Below are 21,144 nucleotides of genomic sequence, written 5' to 3' on the forward strand. Positions count from 1 at the left end.
CTAGACTATATTACTATCTTTATAGTGAGTAGTAACATTAGTATGGTAACACGCAAAGCCTTATTTATTAGGTTATAGACTCGTATTGCATTAGGACATGTGATGTTACAGTAACTAGCTAAGTTACTCAAACTATCTCTCCCCGCATTAACTCATTGCTACATAAGTAAATTTGCTTAGTTGGATTCGATGTTACTGCTAAAATTACTCTCACTGTGACTAGTCTTAGGCGTCGAGACATTACCCAAAATTAACCTTCAACCCTGAGCCTGAAAGCGAAATTAAGGGTTTGATCCTGAACCGCCGAGAGCCAAGAAATGCTGTGGGCTGCGAGGAGCGAGCCTAACATTAATGGTATCCCAGAAGGCCAGAACCCAGATGGGAATGAGCATACATCTAGGTTGACAGCGTCTCATCTACAATAATACTGTCTTGAGATATTCTCAGACGACCGACCGTTTCTTTTTTTTCTCTGCGGGAAAGACATCCGCCAGTTTCGTTGTTTCTGCATCACAGATGTTTACTAGCGTGGTATACACGAAGGACTAAAGCTCCATTCAGGCAAAAAAAAACAGAGGACTAAAGCACCATTCAGGCAACAAAATAGGCGCATGATTGTACTACGGCGATGATAGCTTTTCTGGAAGCCACGGCATCACTATTCGAGGCAAATTTGGCAATTTTGACCTGTGGATGAAATCATTTCACAAAATGAATTTCCTTTAAAGAAAATTCACTCAGCTGACCTTTTTGAGTAACGCCCGACACGGAGGCGCCACACTACACTGTGCAACGCCTGACTGACAGGCGCTACACGCCTGGCCAGCCTCGCACCCTGAACTGCGTAAAAATTACTAAGTAAATGTGCAGCGGCTAAGAGCTAGGCGCCACACTATATTGTGCAGCGCCTAGCCTCCGGGCGTTGCACTATACGTATTGACTAGATCCTGCACAGCTGCACTGCACTGCACGTACGTCGCCTCAAGCCAGCGCAAGGAACTTCGCCTCCATCTCCATGCATCGCATGCAGCAGCTGGGTATCACGTCTTTTCAGATAGGCCGGAACGGATACACGCGCAGCAGCCCTCTCTTTACTCCCTGTACGTTGCAACAGCTGCATCAAGGATTGGATGGATGGAATAGCAGTGCATGCAGCTGCACCTGCTGCGGCTAGCAGCTTTCTTGTCTCGTTGGAGTACTACTACTAGTGCTAGCAGTTTTGTAGCCCTGTGTTTGCTGCGCGCCTGCAAGCAGCGGCAACTGTATAGTGCAACGCCTAGGGTCTAGACGCTACACTGTATAGTGTGGCGTCTAGCTCTTAGGCGTTGCACATTGACTTAGTAATTTTTCGGCAGTCCGAGATGCTACGCTGGTCAGGCGTGTAGCGCCTGTCAGTCAGGCGTTACACAGTGTAGTGTGACGCCTTCGTGTCGGGCGCCACTCAAAAAGGTCAGCTGAGTGAATTTCTTTTAAAGAGAGTTTATTTTGTGAAATGATTTCATCCACAGGTCAAAATTGTCAAATTTGCCACTATTCGATGAGACTACCCACACAATGCCGGAGAAAGCAAGAAAAATGTTTATCTGAAATGCACGCACCTTTGCACAAAAGGATGCATGATTGCCATGCACAAGTATGACCCACGGTCGTGGAATAATTGAGAACCTGCCAACCACCTCAGGATGTGATACGGCGGCGGATCAGAGGCTAGCGACATGCAATTAAGCCCTCCAGTGGCACTATCACGCATCCTCCAAAGCCCGAAGTGGTACAGTCAAAACTAAAGACAAGGCAATATATATTAATTAGTTGATGGCACTATCTTGTACCCAAGCCAACTTTATACTACTAGCACTACTCTCAATCCTCTGGGTTCTCCCAACAGGCAACAACTTCCGCAGTCGCCTTACGGGTGATCTTGAGCGAGGCATACTTGTCATCTGAAAAGCATAAAACTGTACATCAACACTATGAGGTACCCCAGCTCATACTAGTGATTGTATTTCAAACTGATAACTCGTTGTAGTAGCATTACAACTGACAATGCTTGCACTAATTTTCTCATGAACAGCCATAATATTACCTTAACAGCCCAATAACGTAACAGAACACACTGATTTATAGTGACAGCAATATTCGTTCCCATGAACTTCAATGCAAGAAAGATGCGGCAGACGAGATATTGCAAGATGCAATGCACATAGGAAAACGGTAACACACCTTACTCGGGCTTTGGCTCATTGATGACTGCACCCACACTCTTAAACCAGCGTATCAGGTTGCGGTGGTCCTTCACATAGAGCCACGCTTGTAGAAACGGGAAGAGCTTCTCATTTATGCCACGGGCCTCAATGTAAAAATGGAATGCATCACGCACCTTCTCATCCAACTCTCTGTCAACCCAAACGCAAATTTCGATAAATTATAAATAAAACCTAGCAAGTTAACACTCATGGCATCTGTTACTTTGTTAGTATTATCATGTACAAACAAGGCTAGCACCAGTACAAACCGAATTACTCTATCAGCGGGCAATTAAAAATTAAACATCACATGCTTCTGCATACCAGGGAAAACAAGCAACCACAATCCAAGCAGCTATGCAAAGTTGCAAACAATAGCAGCACACAGGACAACTCATCGATTATTACAGAAGGGTTAGGATCAGTGCTTATAAGAAATTCAATTTGGATATCCATCTGCATTGATATCCGCTCTCAAGAGGGCCTATTCAAACAAAGGTGACTGGGTCACTGGAGAACAATGTAAATGATCTTTAATATTAGAATAAATATCAAGAAACCATAACTATTGGGACATAGAGGTTTCAAAAAGCCACAACTTATGGAATTTATTTCACTTAACCATAACTCTTGGGGCACATGGTTACAACCCAAATCATATGTTTAGCTAGGTCAACAGCAATTCCGACCTACAGGGTCCACTGGCCAGATCTGAGTGACAAAAAGGCTGGGTTTGGAAGAGCTCATAGACCAGCCAAATAAGCCAGAAGCTATCCCTGATCAAAAGCTTAAAAACAGCTTAATCTCACAGGCCATTCGTTTTCCCGTTAGTGGCAGGAAGCCTCGAATGTGAGGCTTCCTGAGCTACTCAGCGCCCTCACCCACCATCCTCATGGCAATGCCCCTAAACTTCATGAAAATTACATCAAATATGCTTCCGGAGTGAATGCTGCTTTGCCACATGCTGGCTGGTACATATATATTTGAGATTAGGGCTTTGGTCTGAGACATAGCAATGGGCTTTCATCCAGGAGTCTGAGGTCAGGGAGGCTTTAAAAAAGATGAAAGGAGGCAAGGCGATGGGCTCTGATTGTATCCCCATTGAGGTGTGGAGAGGCTTCGGAGACATAGTGATAGTATGGCTAACTAAACTTTTCAACCTCGTTTCTCAGGCAAACAAGATGCTAGAAGAATGGCTGGAGTATATTAGTACCAATCTTCAAAAACAAGGGGATGTTCAAAGTTGTACTAATTAAAGTGGAATTAAGCTGACGAGCCATACAATGAAGCTAAGAGAGAGTCATTGAGCACCGCTTAAGAATAATGACAAGCGTGGCCAAAAATCAGTTTGGTTTCATGCATTGGAGGTCGACCATGGAAGCCAGTTTCTTGGTACGCCAACTTATGGAGGGATACATGGAGCAAAAGAAGGACCTGCGTATGGTGTTCATTGACTTGGAGAAGGCCTTTTATAAGATACCGCACAATGTCATGTGGTGGGCCTTGGAGAAACACAGACTCCCAACAAAGTACATTATCCTCATCAAGGACATGTACGATAATGTTGTGACAAGTGCTCGAACAAGTGATGGCGACACTGATGACTTCCTGATTAAAATTGGATTGCACAAAGGGTTAGCTTTGAGCCATTATCTTTTTGCTTTGGTGATGGATGAGGTCACAAGGGACATACAAGGAGATATCCCATGGTGTATGCACTTTGCGGATGATGCCGTGCTAGTCGATGATAGTTGGATGGGGTTAATAGAAAGTTAGAGCTATGGAGACAAACTTGTTGTCTGTTTTAGGCTTAGTAGAACTAAAATCGAGTACATGAGGTGTGGTTTCAGTACTACTAGGCACAAGCAGGGGGAGGTTAGCCTTGATGGGCAGGTGGTACCTCGGAAGAACACCTTTCGAAATTCGGGGTCAATGCTGCAGAAGGATGGTGATATTGACGAAGATGTGAGCCATCAAATCAAAGCCGAACAGATGAAGTGGCGCCAAGCTTCTGGCTTTTTCTGTGACAAGAGAAGAGAGTGCCACAAAAGCTAAAAGGCAGGTTCTATAGGATGGCGATTCGACCCGCAATGTTGTATGGTGCTGAGTGTTGGCCGACTAAAAGGCGACATGTTCAACAGTTTACGTGTAGTGGAGATGCGCATGCTGAGATGGATGTGTGGACACACAAAGAAGGATCTGGTCCGGAATAATGATATACGTGACACAGCTGGGGTAGCACCGATTGAAGAGAAGCTTGTCGAAAATCATCTGAGATGGTTTGCGCATATTCAGCGCAGACCTCCAGAAGCTCCATTGCATAGCAGACGGCTAAAACATGTTGATAGTGTCAAGGGAGGTTGGGGTAGACCAAACTTGACATGGGAGGAGTCCGTAAAGAGAGATCCGAAGGACTGGAATATCACCAAAGAACTAGTCATGGACGGGTAAGCTAGCTATCCATGTACCATAACCATCAGTTGGTTGTGAGATTTTATGGGTTTCAGCTCTAGCCCACCCCAACTTGTTTGGGACTAAAGCCTTTGTTATTGTTGTTGTTGTATTAGGGCTTTGGTCTGAAATTTGATGAATTAACAGTTCAACCGCAGTCTTACATTGCCTTGATGGGTGCGGGGTGATATATTGGTGGACAACGATCCAACCAGGCTGGGTTCAACCCATTCCAGGTGAGTGTGTGACGAGGCAGTATCATCTTGGTCATTTTGCCACATCAGATATGAATCAGTGTGCCTGCAGGTCAGAGTCACTGTCAACTGAGCTGTGACGCAAGATTTGGGGTGGGCTCCTATAACCGACCACCCCAATAGTTGTGGTTAAGTAATTTCTCCCCTAAAAGTTCAGTTTTCTAAAACTTTGTCCCAACATATGCGGTTCCTTGATATTTATACTACATATTTCAATTCGAACTTCTCCAGCATTGTGCATATTGGAACCAAGTAGGCACATGCATTCTACACCCCTATTTCCTTCAAGACACGATAGCAGTAATTTAACCAAGTATACCATCATGCAACATTAAGATCATCCTATGTCTGCAGGCAGCCAGCCATTGTTGCAGGGCCACAGGCCTAAGATTCTTTATCGAAGTATCACCATCTCTAAGATAGCAAATCACCATTTGTTCACAACATGTAAAATTCTAAAGATAGTGACTACAGAGTACTAACTACAAAAGGACTTGGCAATGAAAGATTCCCATACGAGTACCAAGTTCTGAGCACATTGGTATACCTAAAACTCTTCCTTTGACACAAAATATCCATGCTTTCAGTTCTCATGACGCATTGCCAACAGCTACTTCATACAAAACAACAGGCAATATGCAGCTGAAATATCTCCTCACACCACTTGCAGGATGTTCTTACTTCTTGGTGCCCTTATTAAAGTTTCAATTTGAATTGCCTGCCATCATTTATGATCGATTGATTATGAATGAAACCACCATCTTTGAGCCTATGTCTTACATTGATTAGTTAACAAATAGGTCGTGTCATAGCTAACAAATAGAAAATCTGTTTTACTCAATTCTATCAGACAGAATCAATCTAAAGGATGTTGTCAACAAAGCCTCTACACATATAACACCAGATCACCAGCTCCCCGAATCGGTCAACCTAATAACCTATTAACCAGTTTTATATTGCGCAACAAATTAGATTCCTCCTAAAACTGAAGCACTGACTTTACCGTACAAGCTCATGTGTTAACAAAATTACAAACAATCAAATTCGCACGCATTGAGAAGAAATAACTCACTGGAAGATGCGGCCCTGGTACTCGCCACCGCCCTTCGCCGCCGCGGCCACCGCCACCGCACCAGACGCGGCCGTCTTCGACCGAAGGCAGACGGAATGGATCCCGACGGCGTCGGGGTACAATCCACAGAGGAACTGCAGCGACTTGCTGCTCTCCGGCCTGGAGATGTCGACGTGGAGGAAGAGCTGGCTGATTGACCCGCTCACCCCACCTGCGCCGTCGGAGCCGTCGGAGTCAGAGTCGGCGCCGGGGGGCATGATGTTGGAGAGCCTGGCGACGGAGATGGAGATCTCCTCACCGGCCTCGCCGTAGCTGCGGCGGAGCACGGGGCCCGAAGTCTGGTCCAGGGCGCCCTTGACGATGGTGTAGGGCTTGGGCGGGCTGATCTTGGGCGGGGGCGTCATTTTGGAGACCTCGAGGTAGTGCTCCTTGAGGGAGCGGAGGAGGATGGAGTTCACGGCCGAGGAGGACGCGACTGCGGTGGCCGCGGCGGAGGAGCGTGGCCGTGGTGAGTTGGAGAGGGCGCGGCGAAGGAGCGCCGTGGCGGCGGAGGGGGCGGCGCGGCGGAGCATCCTGGCGAGGCGGAGAGAAGGGTTTAGGGGTTACTGCGGATGGGGAATTATGCGGTTTGTTTGTCTGTTTATTTTCGTCCAGAGGAAATTACGGCTGCTAATGACATGTGGGCCGAATGGTACAGTTTGCTGTCTTTCTCATTAACCGTGTTTTCTCCTTCGAGTTAGAATCGTAATGGTTTATCAGGACATGTTTGGCTAGATAGCTGATTTTCATACCTAGACTGAAAATATAGAAGAATCAGAAGATCAAAATACCTGAAGACGATTGACGCTCTGGAGTGTTTATCATGTGGGATCTTAGCATGACGATTTTTTGATTGTCTACTACAATAAAATTTGCTTATACTATAAAGGAGGATCGATGATTGTGACGCTCACTCAGCTCGCTCTACTCCTTGTAGTCGCTGATATGTGGTCTATGAATCTGAATGTAATCTGTATCACTTCTTATGTTCTTTATACTGCCTTGACAGTTGATAAATAGCAGGTTGTAAGTTTTTCCTAAAGAAAAATATTAAAGATAGGTAAAAATAAAAAATATTCAATAACACAATAAATTATTTGCACAATAAAGAAGTAATATTTTCGTTAGGAAATAGCAAAAAGGAGATTAGTAGTAAGAAACAGTTTGCACAAAACACAGAAAATGTGCAGAAAAGTGCAAATGAAGTTTACAAAATCAAATTAATAGTTGAAACATATTGAGCAATACAAAAGTAAGTTGCATATTATAAATACTCGGGTTGCACAGTTTGAAAATGCAACCTGTACATCCTTAAAGTTAAATAGAACAATTTTAGAAAACTCAAAATGTATGACTAAAAGAACCAAATAAAAAAATCACATAACAAATACATGTTGCTTTTTTTGCGAGGGTAAAGGAGTTTTATTCCAAATGAATAAGGTTACAATCGAGAGGCAAAAGTTCCTCTATATAGGTCGGACCTCTATCTAGCCACACAACAGTAGTACTCTTCGTACGACTATAGAAAGCCAAACGATCTGCTATCCTATTTTGCTCACGTTTAATCTTTAGTGGAATAAACTCCTTCTCTACTATAAGATGCTTGATCTCAGCAACTAAATGACCATATGCCGACTGGGATAGGTTGTCTCCAGTCAAAGCCAAAAGTGCATCCGAGGAATCGGATTGAAGGATGACCGGTAAGTTAGTGTGTTGGACTGCCAGAGCCATACCTTACATTAGCGAGTGTAGCTCCGTCTCTAGTGCATCATTACAATTAAATAGACAACGGTAGGCCACAAAGATCACACTTTCATCATGTCTCCTCAAGATCATACCAGCCGACGCCGATTCATCCACCATGGAGAAAGCCCCATCAATGGATAAAGCGACCCTGTTCGCTGGTGGGCTCGGCCATTGCATTTAAAGAAACATGAAATTAGCTTGGATAAAAAGAGATGATTAATTTTGCAATAAAACAAATATAATCGACTTATTGCACCAAAAGAACAATGAATCAACTAAAGCGTATTCATTCAAAAAAAAACAAAGCGTAACCATTTTCTGTTGCTTTCTGACTATAGCGAATTATTTTGTTTTCGGTATTACTAGCAAGGAAATTAACTCGAGGGACCAAATTTTGGTATAAAACCAATTAGCTTAATTTATTTCCTAAAAACCCCCCTCTTAGAGCATCTTCAATAGATGGTTCAAATTTTGGCGGTCCAAAACCGGAGATGTAAAATATGGACCGCCAAAAAGTGTGTTTTGGAGCTTTGAAAAATGCTCAACTCCAACAGATGGTCCAAATCGGAGATGTAAAAGAGCAACTCCAACAAATGGTCCAAAACAAAGATGTAAAAACGCCTTGATCGTCTTCTTCAACCTCGGGACGTCGGCCGCCTTCGTCAAATCCGTCGCCATCAAGCTCTCCCCGACCTCCCCGAGCGCGCCATCCTCCCCATGATGAGCTTCTATCCCAATCCCCCTATTTTCCCCCTTCGATCGGTGTCGTTTGCCACCGCTCCCGTGCTCGTCTGTGGTCGCCATGGCCGGAGCCCGACCTCCCCTGTACGTGCTCCTTTGCCGGCCAGCAGCGACGAAGGCGGGCAGCAGCCGACGCGAACACCACGAGCAGCGATGGAGGCGGGCAACAGCCGTCGCGAACACCACGGCCAGCAACTCGGCAGGACAGGGTCAGTGCGGGGCGGCGGCGGGGCCGGGAGGCGGTGGCAACAGTGCGGGCCAGCGAGCAGCGGCGGGCAGCGGAGGCGGGCGGCGGCCTAAGGACCAGGCGGAGGCCTACATGGACAGCCGGGCCGCCGGAGGCGCTGAATCCCACCGCGACTGCCTCCCGATTTGGTGGCGCCCGGGCGGCTGCGAGACGGCTTCCGGCGAGGGAAATTGTGACGCCCGGACAATTGAGCTACAGTAAGCTCACCCTAATGTGCCATGTCATCATGTTTTGTTAAAGCTATTCTGCCACTTGATGAAAACCGAGTCAAATTCAAGTTTCAAATAACAACTCAAATTCTTATTTCTTCAAACTGTCAAATAAAAATGTTGGTGGTGTTGCAAATATTCATTAACTAATTATCATGATTAAGCCAACATTATTTGATTTAATAAAATTCCCCTAACCTAGTTAAAACTGAGCTGGCAACGGTTAATTGATACATTTTAATTTAAATAAATGTTTGGGCTTTCCGAATATTTCCAGAGCTTGTGTGTGGTCTTGATACATTGTCTAGTATTTACGTATGGAATGTCTAATGCAACGAAAATCAGTTGTTATTAACTTAAATTGCAAAACAGTGTGGAAAATGAAAACACAAAGAAAATATGAAAATGAAACTAGAAATAAACCTAACCTACTAGGCACTTGGCCCATCTAGCAAAACGGCCCAGGCCAACCCCCCACTTGCCTCCCACCTCTCGCTACAGGAGGCGGGGAGACCGTGGCACGCATCCACGGCCATGGTCGCAGCCATGGCGTGCGTGGCGGCCATCGAGCCCCTCCCCGACGCCTTATGACCTATGTCGCGCCCCTCATAACCCTAGCCCCTCTCTATTCTCCCCCCATCTCTCGCGCCGCCTCCTCTTCCCGCGCCATCACCGAGCTTCGCTCGTCGCCGCGCCTCGCCGTGTCCTTGACTAACGGCCTTCCCGAGCCACGTGAATACGTCGAGGAGCTCCGCCCGCCTCATCCTCATCGACGCCAAGCAGCAGCTCAAGCGGCGGAGCACCGCATCGCCGCCATCGTGGCATCCTCTCCGCGCACGGCCGTGGCACCTCGCCACCGATTGCATCACCGTCGAGTCGTCCCTGGCCTCCCCGAGCGCGTCATCGAACTCCGCGGTGAGCCGCGCTACCTCCCGCATATTTTTCCCCGTCGATTCTCCGCTGTAACTCCACCCGTGCTCGCATGGCCGCTATGGCCGGAGCTAGCCGCGGCCACACCAGCGTTCCGCCCACGCAACCACGGCCCTGCCTGTTGCCCGCACGCTGCTATGGCCGCTGGCTTCTGCTGCTGCTCCTCCTCTGGCCGCGGCTGATCATTTTACCTGCTAACCCTCTTGTCGTCGATGTCGTTTGCTGCTGCTGCACCTTGTACTGCTAGTGCTGCTGCTTTCCTACGCTGATGCTCTTGCTGTTGAGTCTTTGTTCCCTTCTACTGCTATCTCCGTTGCTGCTCATAGCCACAGCCGCCGCTGCCTTTTGCTGCCACTGAACGCTCCTTGGCCTCGGTTGTGGCCGTAGCCATGGCCGAGTGTCCTGTGCGGTGCATGTGTGCACATGCGTGAGGCTTGCTATGCCTCTGGCCGGACTGTTCAAATTAGATTAGGCCTAATCATACTAGTTAGGTAATTGCTACACTATGATATATGGCTCCATTTAAGTTAGTTTTTATTTATTAGATTAGATTTAACTTTGTGACATGTGGGCCACCACCTCCCTTTTGACCAGTCAAATTGACTTGGTCAACTCGAATTAAAACAAAACCAGAAATTTTAGAATATTGTTAGAACCTTAGAAGATCATATAAAATAAACCGTATATCAGATGAAAATGTTTTGTACATAAAAGTGTCTCAGAATTTCGAAATGAATCCGGTTACGCAGCCCGTTCGTCCGCCACACATCTCTAGCATATCGAACACGCAACTTTCCCCCTCCGGTTCATCTGTCCGAAAACGTGAAACACCGGGAATACTTTCCCGGATGTTTTCCCCCTTCACCGGTACCACCTCGTACCGCGTTAGGGCACGCCTAGCATCACGCTTTGTCATGTCATGCATCGTCATGCTTTTGTTTGCATTATATTTATTGTTTCTTCCCCCTCTTCTCTCGCTAGACATCGAGACCGACGCCGCTGCTACCCAGTACGACTACGGTGTTGACGACCCCTCTCTCTTGCCAGAGCAACCAGGCAAGCCCCCCCTTGATCGCCAGATATCTCCTACTCTCCTCTATACTGCTTGCATTAGAGTAGTGTAGCCTGTTACTGTTGGAAATATGCCCTAGAGGCAATAATAAATTAGTTATTATTATATTTCCTTGTTCATGATAATCGTTTATTATCCATGCTAGAATTGTATTGATAGGAAACTCAGATACATGTGTGGATACATAGACAACACCATGTCCCTAGTAAGCCTCTAGTTGACTAGCTCGTTAATCAATAGATGGTTACGGTTTCCTGACCATGGACATTGGATGTCGTTGATAACGGGATCACATCATTAGGAGAATGATGTGATGGACAAGACCCAATCCTAAGCCTAGCACAAAGATCGTATAGTTCGTATGCTAAAGCTTTTCTAATGTCAAGTATCATTTCCTTAGACCATGAGATTGTGCAACTCCCGGATACCGTAGGAGTGCTTTGGGTGTGCCAAACGTCACAACGTAACTGGGTGGCTATAAAGGTACACTACAGGTATCTCCGAAAGTGTCTGTTGGGTTGGCACGAATCGAGACTGGGATTTGTCACTCCGTGTGACGGAGAGGTATCTTTGGGCCCACTCGGTAGGACATCATCATAATGTGCACAATGTGATCAAGGAGTTGATCACGGGATGATGTGTTACGAAATGAGTAAAGAGACTTGCCGGTAACGAGATTGAACAAGGTATCGGGATACCGACGATCGAATCTCGGGCAAGTATCGTACCGCTAGACAAAGGGAATTGTATACGGGATTGATTAAGTCCTTGACATCGTGGTTCATCCGATGAGATCATCGTGGAACATGTGGGAGCCAACATGGGTATCCAGATCCCGCTGTTGGTTATTGACCAGAGAGTCATCTCGGTCATGTCTGCATGTCTCCTGAACCCGTAGGGTCTACACACTTAAGGTTCGGTGACGCTAGGGTTATAGAGATATTAGTATGCGGTAACCCGAAAGTTGTTCGGAGTCCCGTATGAGATCCCGGACGTCACGAGGAGTTCCAAAATGGTCCGGAGGTAAAGAATTATATATAGGAAGTGCTATTTCGGCTATCGGGACAAGTTTCGGGGTCATCGATATTGTACCGGGACCACCGGAAGGGTCCCGGGGGTCCACCGGGTGGGGCCACCTGCCCCGGGGGGCCACATGGGCTGTAGGGGGTGCGCCTTGGCCTATATGGGCCAAGGGCACCAGCCCCAAGAGGCCCATGCGCCAAGAGAAGAGGGAAAGGAAGAGTCCTAAAAGGGGAAGGCACCTCCGAGGTGCCTTGGGGAGGAGGGACTCCTCCCTGGCCGCACCCTTCCTTGGAGGAAGGGCCAAAGGCTGCGCCCCCCCCCTCTCCCTTGGCCCTATATATAGTGGGGGAAAGGGAGGGCAGCCGCACCTAAGCCCTGGCGCCTCCCTCTCCCTCCCATGACACATCTCCCTCCTCCCGCAGCGCTTGGCGAAGCCCTATTGGAATCCCGCTACTTCCACCACCACGCAGTCCTGCTGCTGGATCTCCATCAACCTCTCCTCCCCCCTTGCTGGATCAAGAAGGAGGAGACGTCACTGCTCTGTACGTGTGTTGAATGCGGAGGTGCCGTCCATTCGGCGCTAGGATCATCGGTGATTTGGATCACGACGAGTACGACTCCATCAACCCCGTTCTCTTGAATGCTTCCGCGCGCGATCTACAAGGGTATGTAGATCCACTCCTCCCTCGTTGCTAGATGACTCCATAGATTGATCTTGGTGACACGTAGGAAAATTTTGAATTATTACTACGTTCCCCAACAGTGGCATCATGAGCTAGGTCTATGCGTAGTTTCTATGCATGAGTAGAACACAAAGTAGTTGTGGGCGTTGATTTTGTTCAATATGCTTGCCGTTACTAGTCTTATCTTGATTCGGCGGCATCGTGGGATGAAGCGGCCCGGACCGACCTTACACGTACTCTTACGTGAGACTGGTTCCACCGACTGACATGCACTAGTTGCATAAGGTGGCTAGCGGGTGTCTGTCTCTCCCACTTTAGTCGGATTGGATTCGATGAAAAGGGTCCTTATGAAGGGTAAATAGCAATTGGCATATCACGTTGTGGTCTTTGCGTAGGTAAGAAACATTCTTGCTAGAAACCCATAGCAGCCACGTGAAACATGCAAACAACAATTAGAGGACGTCTAACTTGTTTTTGCAGGGTATGCTATGTGATGTGATATGGCCAAAGGATGTGATGAATGATATATGTGATGTATGAGATGATCATGTTCTTGTAATAGGAATCACGACTTGCATGTCGATGAGTATGACAACCGGCAGGAGCCATAGGAGTTGTCTTTATTTATTTATGACCTGCGTGTCAACATAAACGTCATGTAATTACTTTACTTTATTGCTAACCGTTAGCTGTAGTAGTAGAAGTAATAGATGACGTGACAACTTCAAGAAGACACAATGATGGAGATCATGATGATGGAGATCATGGTGTCATGCCGGTGACGATGATGATCATGGAGCCCCGAAGATGGAGATCAAGAGGAGCAAAGTGATGATGGCCATATCATGTCACTATTTGATTGCATGTGATGTTTATCATGTTTATGCATCTTGTTTACTTAGAACGACAGTAGTAAATAAGATGATCCCTCATAATAATTTCAAGAAAGTGTTCCCCCTAACTGTGCATCATTGCGACAGTTCATTGTTTCGAAGCACCACGTGATGATCGGGTGTGATAGATTCTAACGTTCACATACAACGGGTGTAAGACAGATTTACACATGCAAAACACTTAGGTTGACTTGACGAGCCTAGCATGTACAGACATGGCCTCGGAACACAAGAGACCGAAAGGTCGAGCATGAGTCGTATAGTAGATACGATCAACATGAAGATGTTCACCGATGTTGACTAGTCCGTCTCACGTGATGATCGGACACGACCTAGTTGACTCGGATCATGTAATCACTTAGATGACTAGAGGGATGTCTATCTGAGTGGGAGTTCATAAGATGAACTTAATTATCCTGAACATTGTCAAAAGGTCTTCGCAAATTATGTCGTAGCTCGCGCTTCAGTTCTACTGTTTAGATATGTTCCTAGAGAAAATTTAGTTGAAAGTTGATAGTAGCAATTATGCGGACTAGGTCCGTAGACTGAGGATTGTCCTTGTTGCTTCATAGAAGGCTTATGTCCTTAATGCACCGCTCAGTGTGCTGAACCTCGAACGTTGTCTATGGATGTTGCGAACATCTGACATACACATTTTGATAACTACGTGATAGTTCAGTTTAACGGCTTAGAGTTGAGGCACCGAAGACGTTTTGAAACGTCGCGAAACATATGAGATGTTTCGAGGGCTGAAATTGGGATTTCAGGCTCGTGCCCACGTCAAGAGGTATAAGACCTCTGACGATTTTCTTAGCCCACAAACTAAGGGAGAAAATCTCAATTGTTGAGCTTGTGCTCAGATTGTCTGAGTACAACAATCATTTGAATCAAGTGGGAGTTGATCTTCCAAATGAAATAGTGATGGTTCTCCGAAATCATTACCACCAAGCTGCTAGAGCTTCGTGATGAACTATAATATATCAGGGACATATATGATGATCTTTGAGATATTCGCGATGTTTGACACCACAAAAGTAGAAATCAAGAAGGAGCATCAATTGTTGATGGTTGGTGAAACCACTAGTTTCAAGAAGGGCAAGGGCACGAAGGGATACTTCATGAAACGGCAATTCAGCTGCTGCTCTAGTGAAGAAACCCAAGGTTGAACCCAAACCCGAGACTAAGTGCTTCTGTAATAAGGGGAACAGCCACTGGAGCAGAATTACCCTAGATACTTGGTAGATGAGAAGGCTGGCAAGGTCGATAGAAGTATATTGGATATACATTGTGTTGATGTGTACTTTACTAGTACTCCTAGTAGCACCAGGGTATTAGATACCGGTTCGGTTGCTAAGTGTTAGTAACTCGAAATAAAAGCTACGGAATAAACGGAGACTAGCTAAAGGTGAGATGATGATATGTGTTGGAAGTATTTCCAAGGTTGATCAAATATCGTACGCTCCCTCTACCATCAAGATTGGTGTTTGCGTTGAGCATAGACATGATTGGATTATGTCTATCGCAATACGGTTATTCATTTAAAGAGAATAATGGTTACTCTGTTTATTTGAATAATACCTTCAATGGTCTTACACCTAAAATGAATGGTTTATTGAATCTCGATCGTAGTGATACACATGTTCATGCCAAAAGATAGTAATGATAGTACCACCTACTTGTGGCACTGCCACTTAAGTCATATCGGTATAAAACGCATGAAGAAGCTCCATGTTGATGGATCTTTGGACTCGCTCATTTTTGAAAGGATTGAGACATGCGAACCATGTTTGTTGGTAGATATGCATGAAGAAACTCTATACAGATGGATCGTTTGGACTCACTTGATTTTGAATCACTTGTGACATGCAAATCATACCACATGGTCAAGATGACTGAAAGCCTCGTTTTCAGTAAAATGGAACTAGAAAGCAACTTGTTGGAAGTAATACATTTTGATGTGTGCAGTCCAATGAGTGCTGAGGCGTGTAGTGGATATCATTATGTTCTTACTTCACAGATGATTTGAGTAGATGTTGAGTATATTTACTTGATGAATCACGAGTCTGAATTATTGAAAGGTTCAAGTAATTTCAGGGTGAAGTTGAAAGATCGTCGTGACAAGAGGATAAAAGATCTATGATATGATCATAGAGATGAATATCTGAATTACGAGTTTGGCACAGAATTAAGACATTGTGGAAATTGTTTCACAACTAATACAGCCTGGAACACCATAGTGTGATGGTGTGTCCGAACATCATAACTGCACCCTATTGGATATGATGCATACCATGATGTCTCTTATCGAATTACCACAATAGTTTATGGGTTAGGCATTAGAGACAACCACATTCACTTTAAAAGGGGCACCACGTAATTCCGATGAGATGACACCGTATGAACTATGGTTTAGAGAAACCTAAGCTGTCATTTCTTAAAAGTTTGGGGCTGCGATGCTTATGTGAAAATGTTTCAGGCTGATAAGCTCGAACCCAAAGCGGATAAATGCATCTTCATAGGACACCCAAAACAGTTGGGTATACCTCCTGTCTCAGATCCGAAAGCAATAAGGGATTGTTTCTAGAAACGGGTCCTTTCTCGAGGAAAAGTTTCTCTCGAAAGAATTGAGTGGGAGGATGGTGGAGACTTGATGAGGTTATTGAACCGTATCTTCAACTAGTGTGTGGCAGGGCACAGGAGTTGTTCCTGTGGCACCTACACCAATTGAAGTGGAAGCTTATGATAGTGATCATGAAACTTCAGATCAAGTCACTACCAATCCTCGTGGGATGACAAGGATGCGTACTACTTCAGAGTGGTACGTAATCCTGTCTTGGAAGTCATGTTGCTAGACAACAATGAACCTACGATCTATGGAGAAGCGATGGTGGGCCTGGATTCCAAAATGGCTCGAGGCCATATAATCCGAGAGAGGATCCATATATGAAAACAAAGTGTAGACTTTGGGAGAACTACATGATGGTCGTAAGGCTATTAGGTACATATGGATTTTAAAAGGAAGACGGACAATGATGGTAAGTATCACCATTAAGAAAGCTTGACTTGTTGTTAAGATGTTTTCCGACAAGTTCAAGGAGTTGACTATGATGAGACTTTCTCACTCATAGCGATGCTAAGAGTCTGTTGGAATTATATTAGCGATTACTGCATTATTTATGAAATCTTGCAGATAGGATGTCAAAACATTGTTTCCTCGATGATTTTCTTGAGGAAAGGTTGTATGTGATACAACCGGAAGGTTTTGTCAATCCTAAAAGATGCTAATAAGTATGCAAAGCTCCAGCAATCCTTCTGAGGACTGGAGTAAGCATCTCGGAGTTGGAATGTATGCTTTGATGATGATCAAAGATTTTGGGTTTATACAAAGTTTATGAGAAACTTGTATTTCCAAAGAAGTGAGTGGGAGCACTATGGAATTTCTGATGAGTACATGTTGTTGACATATTGTGGATCAGAAATGACGTGGAATTTCTGGTAAGCATATAGGGTTATTTGAAAAGTGTTTTTCAATGGAAAGCCTGGATTAAGCTACTTGAACATTGAGCATCAAGATCTATAAGGATAGATCAAAACGCTTAATGGTACTTTCAAATGAGCACATACCTTGACATGATCTTGAAGGTGTTCAAGATGGATCAGTCAAAGAAGGAGTTCTTGCCTGAGTTGTAAGGTATGAAGTTAAGACTTAAAGCTCGACCACGGCAGAAGAGAGAGAAAGGACGAAGGTCGTCCCCTATGCTTTAGATGTAGGCTCTACAGTATGCTATGCTGTGTACCGCACCTGAAGTGTGCCTTGCCATGAGTCAGTCAAGGGGTACAAGAGTGATCCAAGAATGGATCACAAGACAGTGGACAAAGTTATCCTTAGTAACAAGTGGACTAAGGAATTTTCTCGATTATGGAGGTGGTAAAAGAGTTCGTCGTAAAGGGTTACGCCGATGCAAACTTTGACACTAATCCAGATTATTCTGAGTAGTAAACTGGATTCGTATAGTAGAACAGTTATTTGGAATAGCTCCAATTGTAGCGTAGTAGTTGCATCTACAAGATGACATAGAAATTTGCGAAGTACATACGGATCTGAAAGATTCAGACCCGTTGACTATAACATCTCTCACAAGCATAACATGATCAAACCCAGAACTCATCGAGTGTTAATCACATGGTAATGTGAACTAGATTATTGACTCTAGTAAACTCTTTGGGTGTTAGTCACATGGGGATGTGACCTTGAGTGTTAATCACATATCGATGTGAACTGGATTATTGACTCTAGTGCAAGTGGGAGACTGTTGGAAATATGCCCTAGAGGCAATAATAAATTAGTTATTATTATATTTCCTTGTTCATGATAATCGTTTATTATCCATGCTAGAATTGTATTGATAGGAAACTCAGATACATGTGTGGATACATAGACAACACCATGTCCCTAGTAAGCCTCTAGTTGACTAGCTCGTTAATCAATAGATGGTTACGGTTTCCTGACCATGGACATTGGATGTCATTGATAACGGGATCACATCATTAGGAGAATGATGTGATGGACAAGACCCAATCCTAAGCCTAGCACAAAGATCGTATAGTTCGTATGCTAAAGCTTTTCTAATGTCAAGTATCATTTCCTTAGACCATGAGATTGTGCAACTCCCGGATACCGTAGGAGTGCTTTGGGTGTGCCAAACGTCACAACGTAACTAGGTGGATATAAAGGTACACTACAGGTATCTCCGAAAGTGTCTGTTGGGTTGGCACGAATCGAGACTGGGATTTGTCACTCCGTGTGACGGAGAGGTATCTCTGGGCCCACTCGGTAGGACATCATCATAATGTGCACAATGTGATCAAGGAGTTGATCACGGGATGATGTGTTACGAAACGAGTAAAGAGACTTGCCGGTAACGAGATTGAACAAGGTATCGGGATACCGACGATCGAATCTCGGGCAAGTATCGTACCGCTAGACAAAGGGAATTGTATACGGGATTGATTAAGTCCTTGACATCGTGGTTCATCCGATGAGATCATCGTGGAACATGTGGGAGACAACATGGGTATCCAAATCCCGCTGTTGGTTATTGACCGGAGAGTCATCTCGGTCATGTCTGCATGTCTCCCGAACCCGTAGGGTCTACACACTTAAGGTTCGGTGACGCTAGGGTTATAGAGATATTAGTATGCGGTAACCCGAAAGTTGTTCGGAGTCCCGGATGAGATCCTGGACGTCACGAGGAGTTCCGGAATGGTCCGGAGGTAAAGAATTATATATAGGAAGTGTTATTTCGGCTATCGGGACAAGTTTCGGGGTCATCGGTATTGTACCGGGACCACCGGAAGGGTCCCGGGGGTCCACCGGGTGGGGCCACCTGCCCCGGGGGGCCACATGGGCTGTAGGGGGTGCGCCTTGGCCTATATGGGCCAAGGGCACCAGCCCCAAGAGGCCCATGCGCCAAGAGAAGAGGGAAAGGAAGAGTCCTAAAAGGGGAAGGCACCTCCGAGGTGCCTTGGGGAGGAGGGACTCCTCCCTGGCCGCACCCTTCCTTGGAGGAAGGGCCAAAGGCTGCGCCCCCCCTCTCCCTTGGCCCTATATATAGTGGGGGAAAGGGAGGGCAGCCGCACCTAAGCCCTGGCGCCTCCCTCTCCCTCCCATGACACATCTTCCTCCTCCCGCAGCGCTTGGCGAAGCCCTGTTGGAATCCCGCTACTTCCACCACCACGCCGTCGTGCTGCTGGATCTCCATCAACCTCTCCTTCCCCCTTGCTGGATCAAGAAGGAGGAGACTTCGCTGCTCCGTACGTGTGTTGAATGCGGAGGTGCCGTCCGTTCGGCGCTAGGATCATCGGTGATTTGGATCACGACGAGTACGACTCCATCAACCCCGTTCTCTTGAACGCTTCCGCGCGCGATCTACAAGGGTATGTAGATCCACTCCTCCCTCGTTGCTAGATGACTCCATAGATTGATCTTGGTGACACGTAGGAAAATTTTGAATTATTGCTACGTTCCCCAACAGTTACTGCTTTCCGTTAATCCTATTCTGATGCATAGCCTGTCATTGTTGCTACAACTGTTGATACCTTACCTGCAATCCTAAATGCTTAGTATAGGATGCTAGTTTACCATCAGTGGCCCTACATTCTTGTCCGTCTGCCATGCTATACTATCGGGCCGTGATCACTCGGGAGTTGATCACGGGTATATACTTATATACATAATATATGATACTTGTGGTGACTAAAGACGGGTCGGCTCGTAGGAGTACCCGCGAGTGATTCACGGATTGGGTCCGAAAGGACGTTTGTCCTGACGGCCCTCTGAGTGGATCTTTGTGGCGAAGCTACAGGGCAGGTTGAGACCACCTAGGAGAGAGGTGGGCCTGGCCCTGGTCGGCATTCGCGGTTTTTTCAAGATAACACATTTAACGAGATCTTGGTATTTGATCTGAGTCTGGCTACTGGCCTATACGCACTAACCATCTACGCGGGGACAGTTATGGGCACGCGACATCGTGGTATCAGCCGAAACCTTCGTGACGTCAGCTGAAAGGATCGATATGGTTGACTAGAGGGGGGGTGAATAGGCAACTAACAATTTTTAGCTTTTCTTTAGCAATTTAAACTTTGCATCAAAGTAGGTTGTCTAGATATGCAACTAGGTGAGCAACCTATATGATGCAACACGAATAGGAACACAAGCAAGCAAGATATATGAAACAAATAAGCTTCCACAAGTAAAGGCACGAGATAACCAAGAGTGGAGACGGTGGAGACGAGGATGTGTTGCCGAAGTTCCTTCCCTTTGAGAGGAAGTACGTCTCTGTTGGAGCGGTGTGGAGGCACAATGCTCCCCAAGAAGCCACTAGGGCCACTGTAATCTCCTCACGCCCTCACACAATGCGAGATGCCGTGATTCCACTATTGGTGCCCTTGGAGACAGCGACCGAACCTTTACAAACGAGGTTGGGGCAATCTCCACAACTCAATTGGAGGCTCCCAACGACACCATGAAGCTTCACCACAATGGACTATGGCTTCGCGGTGACCTCAACCGTCTAGGATGCTCAAACACCCAAGAGTAACAAGATCCGCAAGGGATTAGTGGGGGGGAATCAAATATCTCTTGGTGGAAGTGTAGATCGGGGCCTTCTCAACCACTCCCGAGCAAATCAACAAGTTTGATTGGCTAGGGAGTGAGATCGGGCGAAAATGGAGCTTGGAGCGATAATGGAACTTTAATGGTGGGAGAGGTGAGTCAACGGGGAAGAAGGGGACCCCTTATATAGTGTGTGGAAAAGATCCAACCGTTACCCACCAACCAGCCCGCGGCCAGCGGTACAACCGCGCCTGGCCAGCAGTACTACCGCAAGGCCGCGCGGTACTACTGCTTGCAACCAAGCGGTACTACCGCACGGCTGTGCGGTACTACCGTACCGACCCACGGTACTGCCGCGACCCCAGCACAGAACCGAAGAACAGAAGCTGGGGGCGGAACTTCCGCACGCGCGGTACTACCGCGCCCC

At 46.1% G+C, this 21,144-nt stretch overlaps 1 protein-coding gene across 1 annotated transcript; it reads right to left on the bottom strand.

Moving 5' to 3' along the window:
- Positions 1-1,455: 1,455 nt before the first annotated feature.
- LOC123062193 (uncharacterized) lies at positions 1,456-6,670 on the bottom strand. The gene is made up of 3 exons (XM_044485575.1): positions 6,021-6,670; positions 2,221-2,393; positions 1,456-1,940 (listed from the first exon to the last, which is right to left on the bottom strand). The coding sequence occupies exons 1-2, from the start codon at positions 6,590-6,592 to the stop codon at positions 2,222-2,224; spliced, it is 744 nt and encodes a 247-aa protein (XP_044341510.1). The 5' UTR covers positions 6,593-6,670; the 3' UTR covers positions 1,456-1,940; position 2,221.
- Between the last annotated feature and the right edge of the window lie 14,474 nt (positions 6,671-21,144).

This window comes from Triticum aestivum, chromosome 3A (genome assembly GCF_018294505.1).
Source record: "Triticum aestivum cultivar Chinese Spring chromosome 3A, IWGSC CS RefSeq v2.1, whole genome shotgun sequence".
NCBI lineage: Eukaryota > Viridiplantae > Streptophyta > Magnoliopsida > Poales > Poaceae > Triticum > Triticum aestivum.

Bases quoted from the DNA above. Each gene is read 5' to 3' on its own strand.
- LOC123062193 (XM_044485575.1), bottom strand. From the start codon at position 6,592: ATGCTCCGCCGCGCCGCCCCCTCCGCCGCCACGGCGCTCCTTCGCCGC. The intron at 2,394-6,020 runs GTGAGTTATTTC...TTGGGTTGACAG, and splicing joins TACCAGGGCCGCATCTTCCA to AGAGTTGGATGAGAAGGTGC.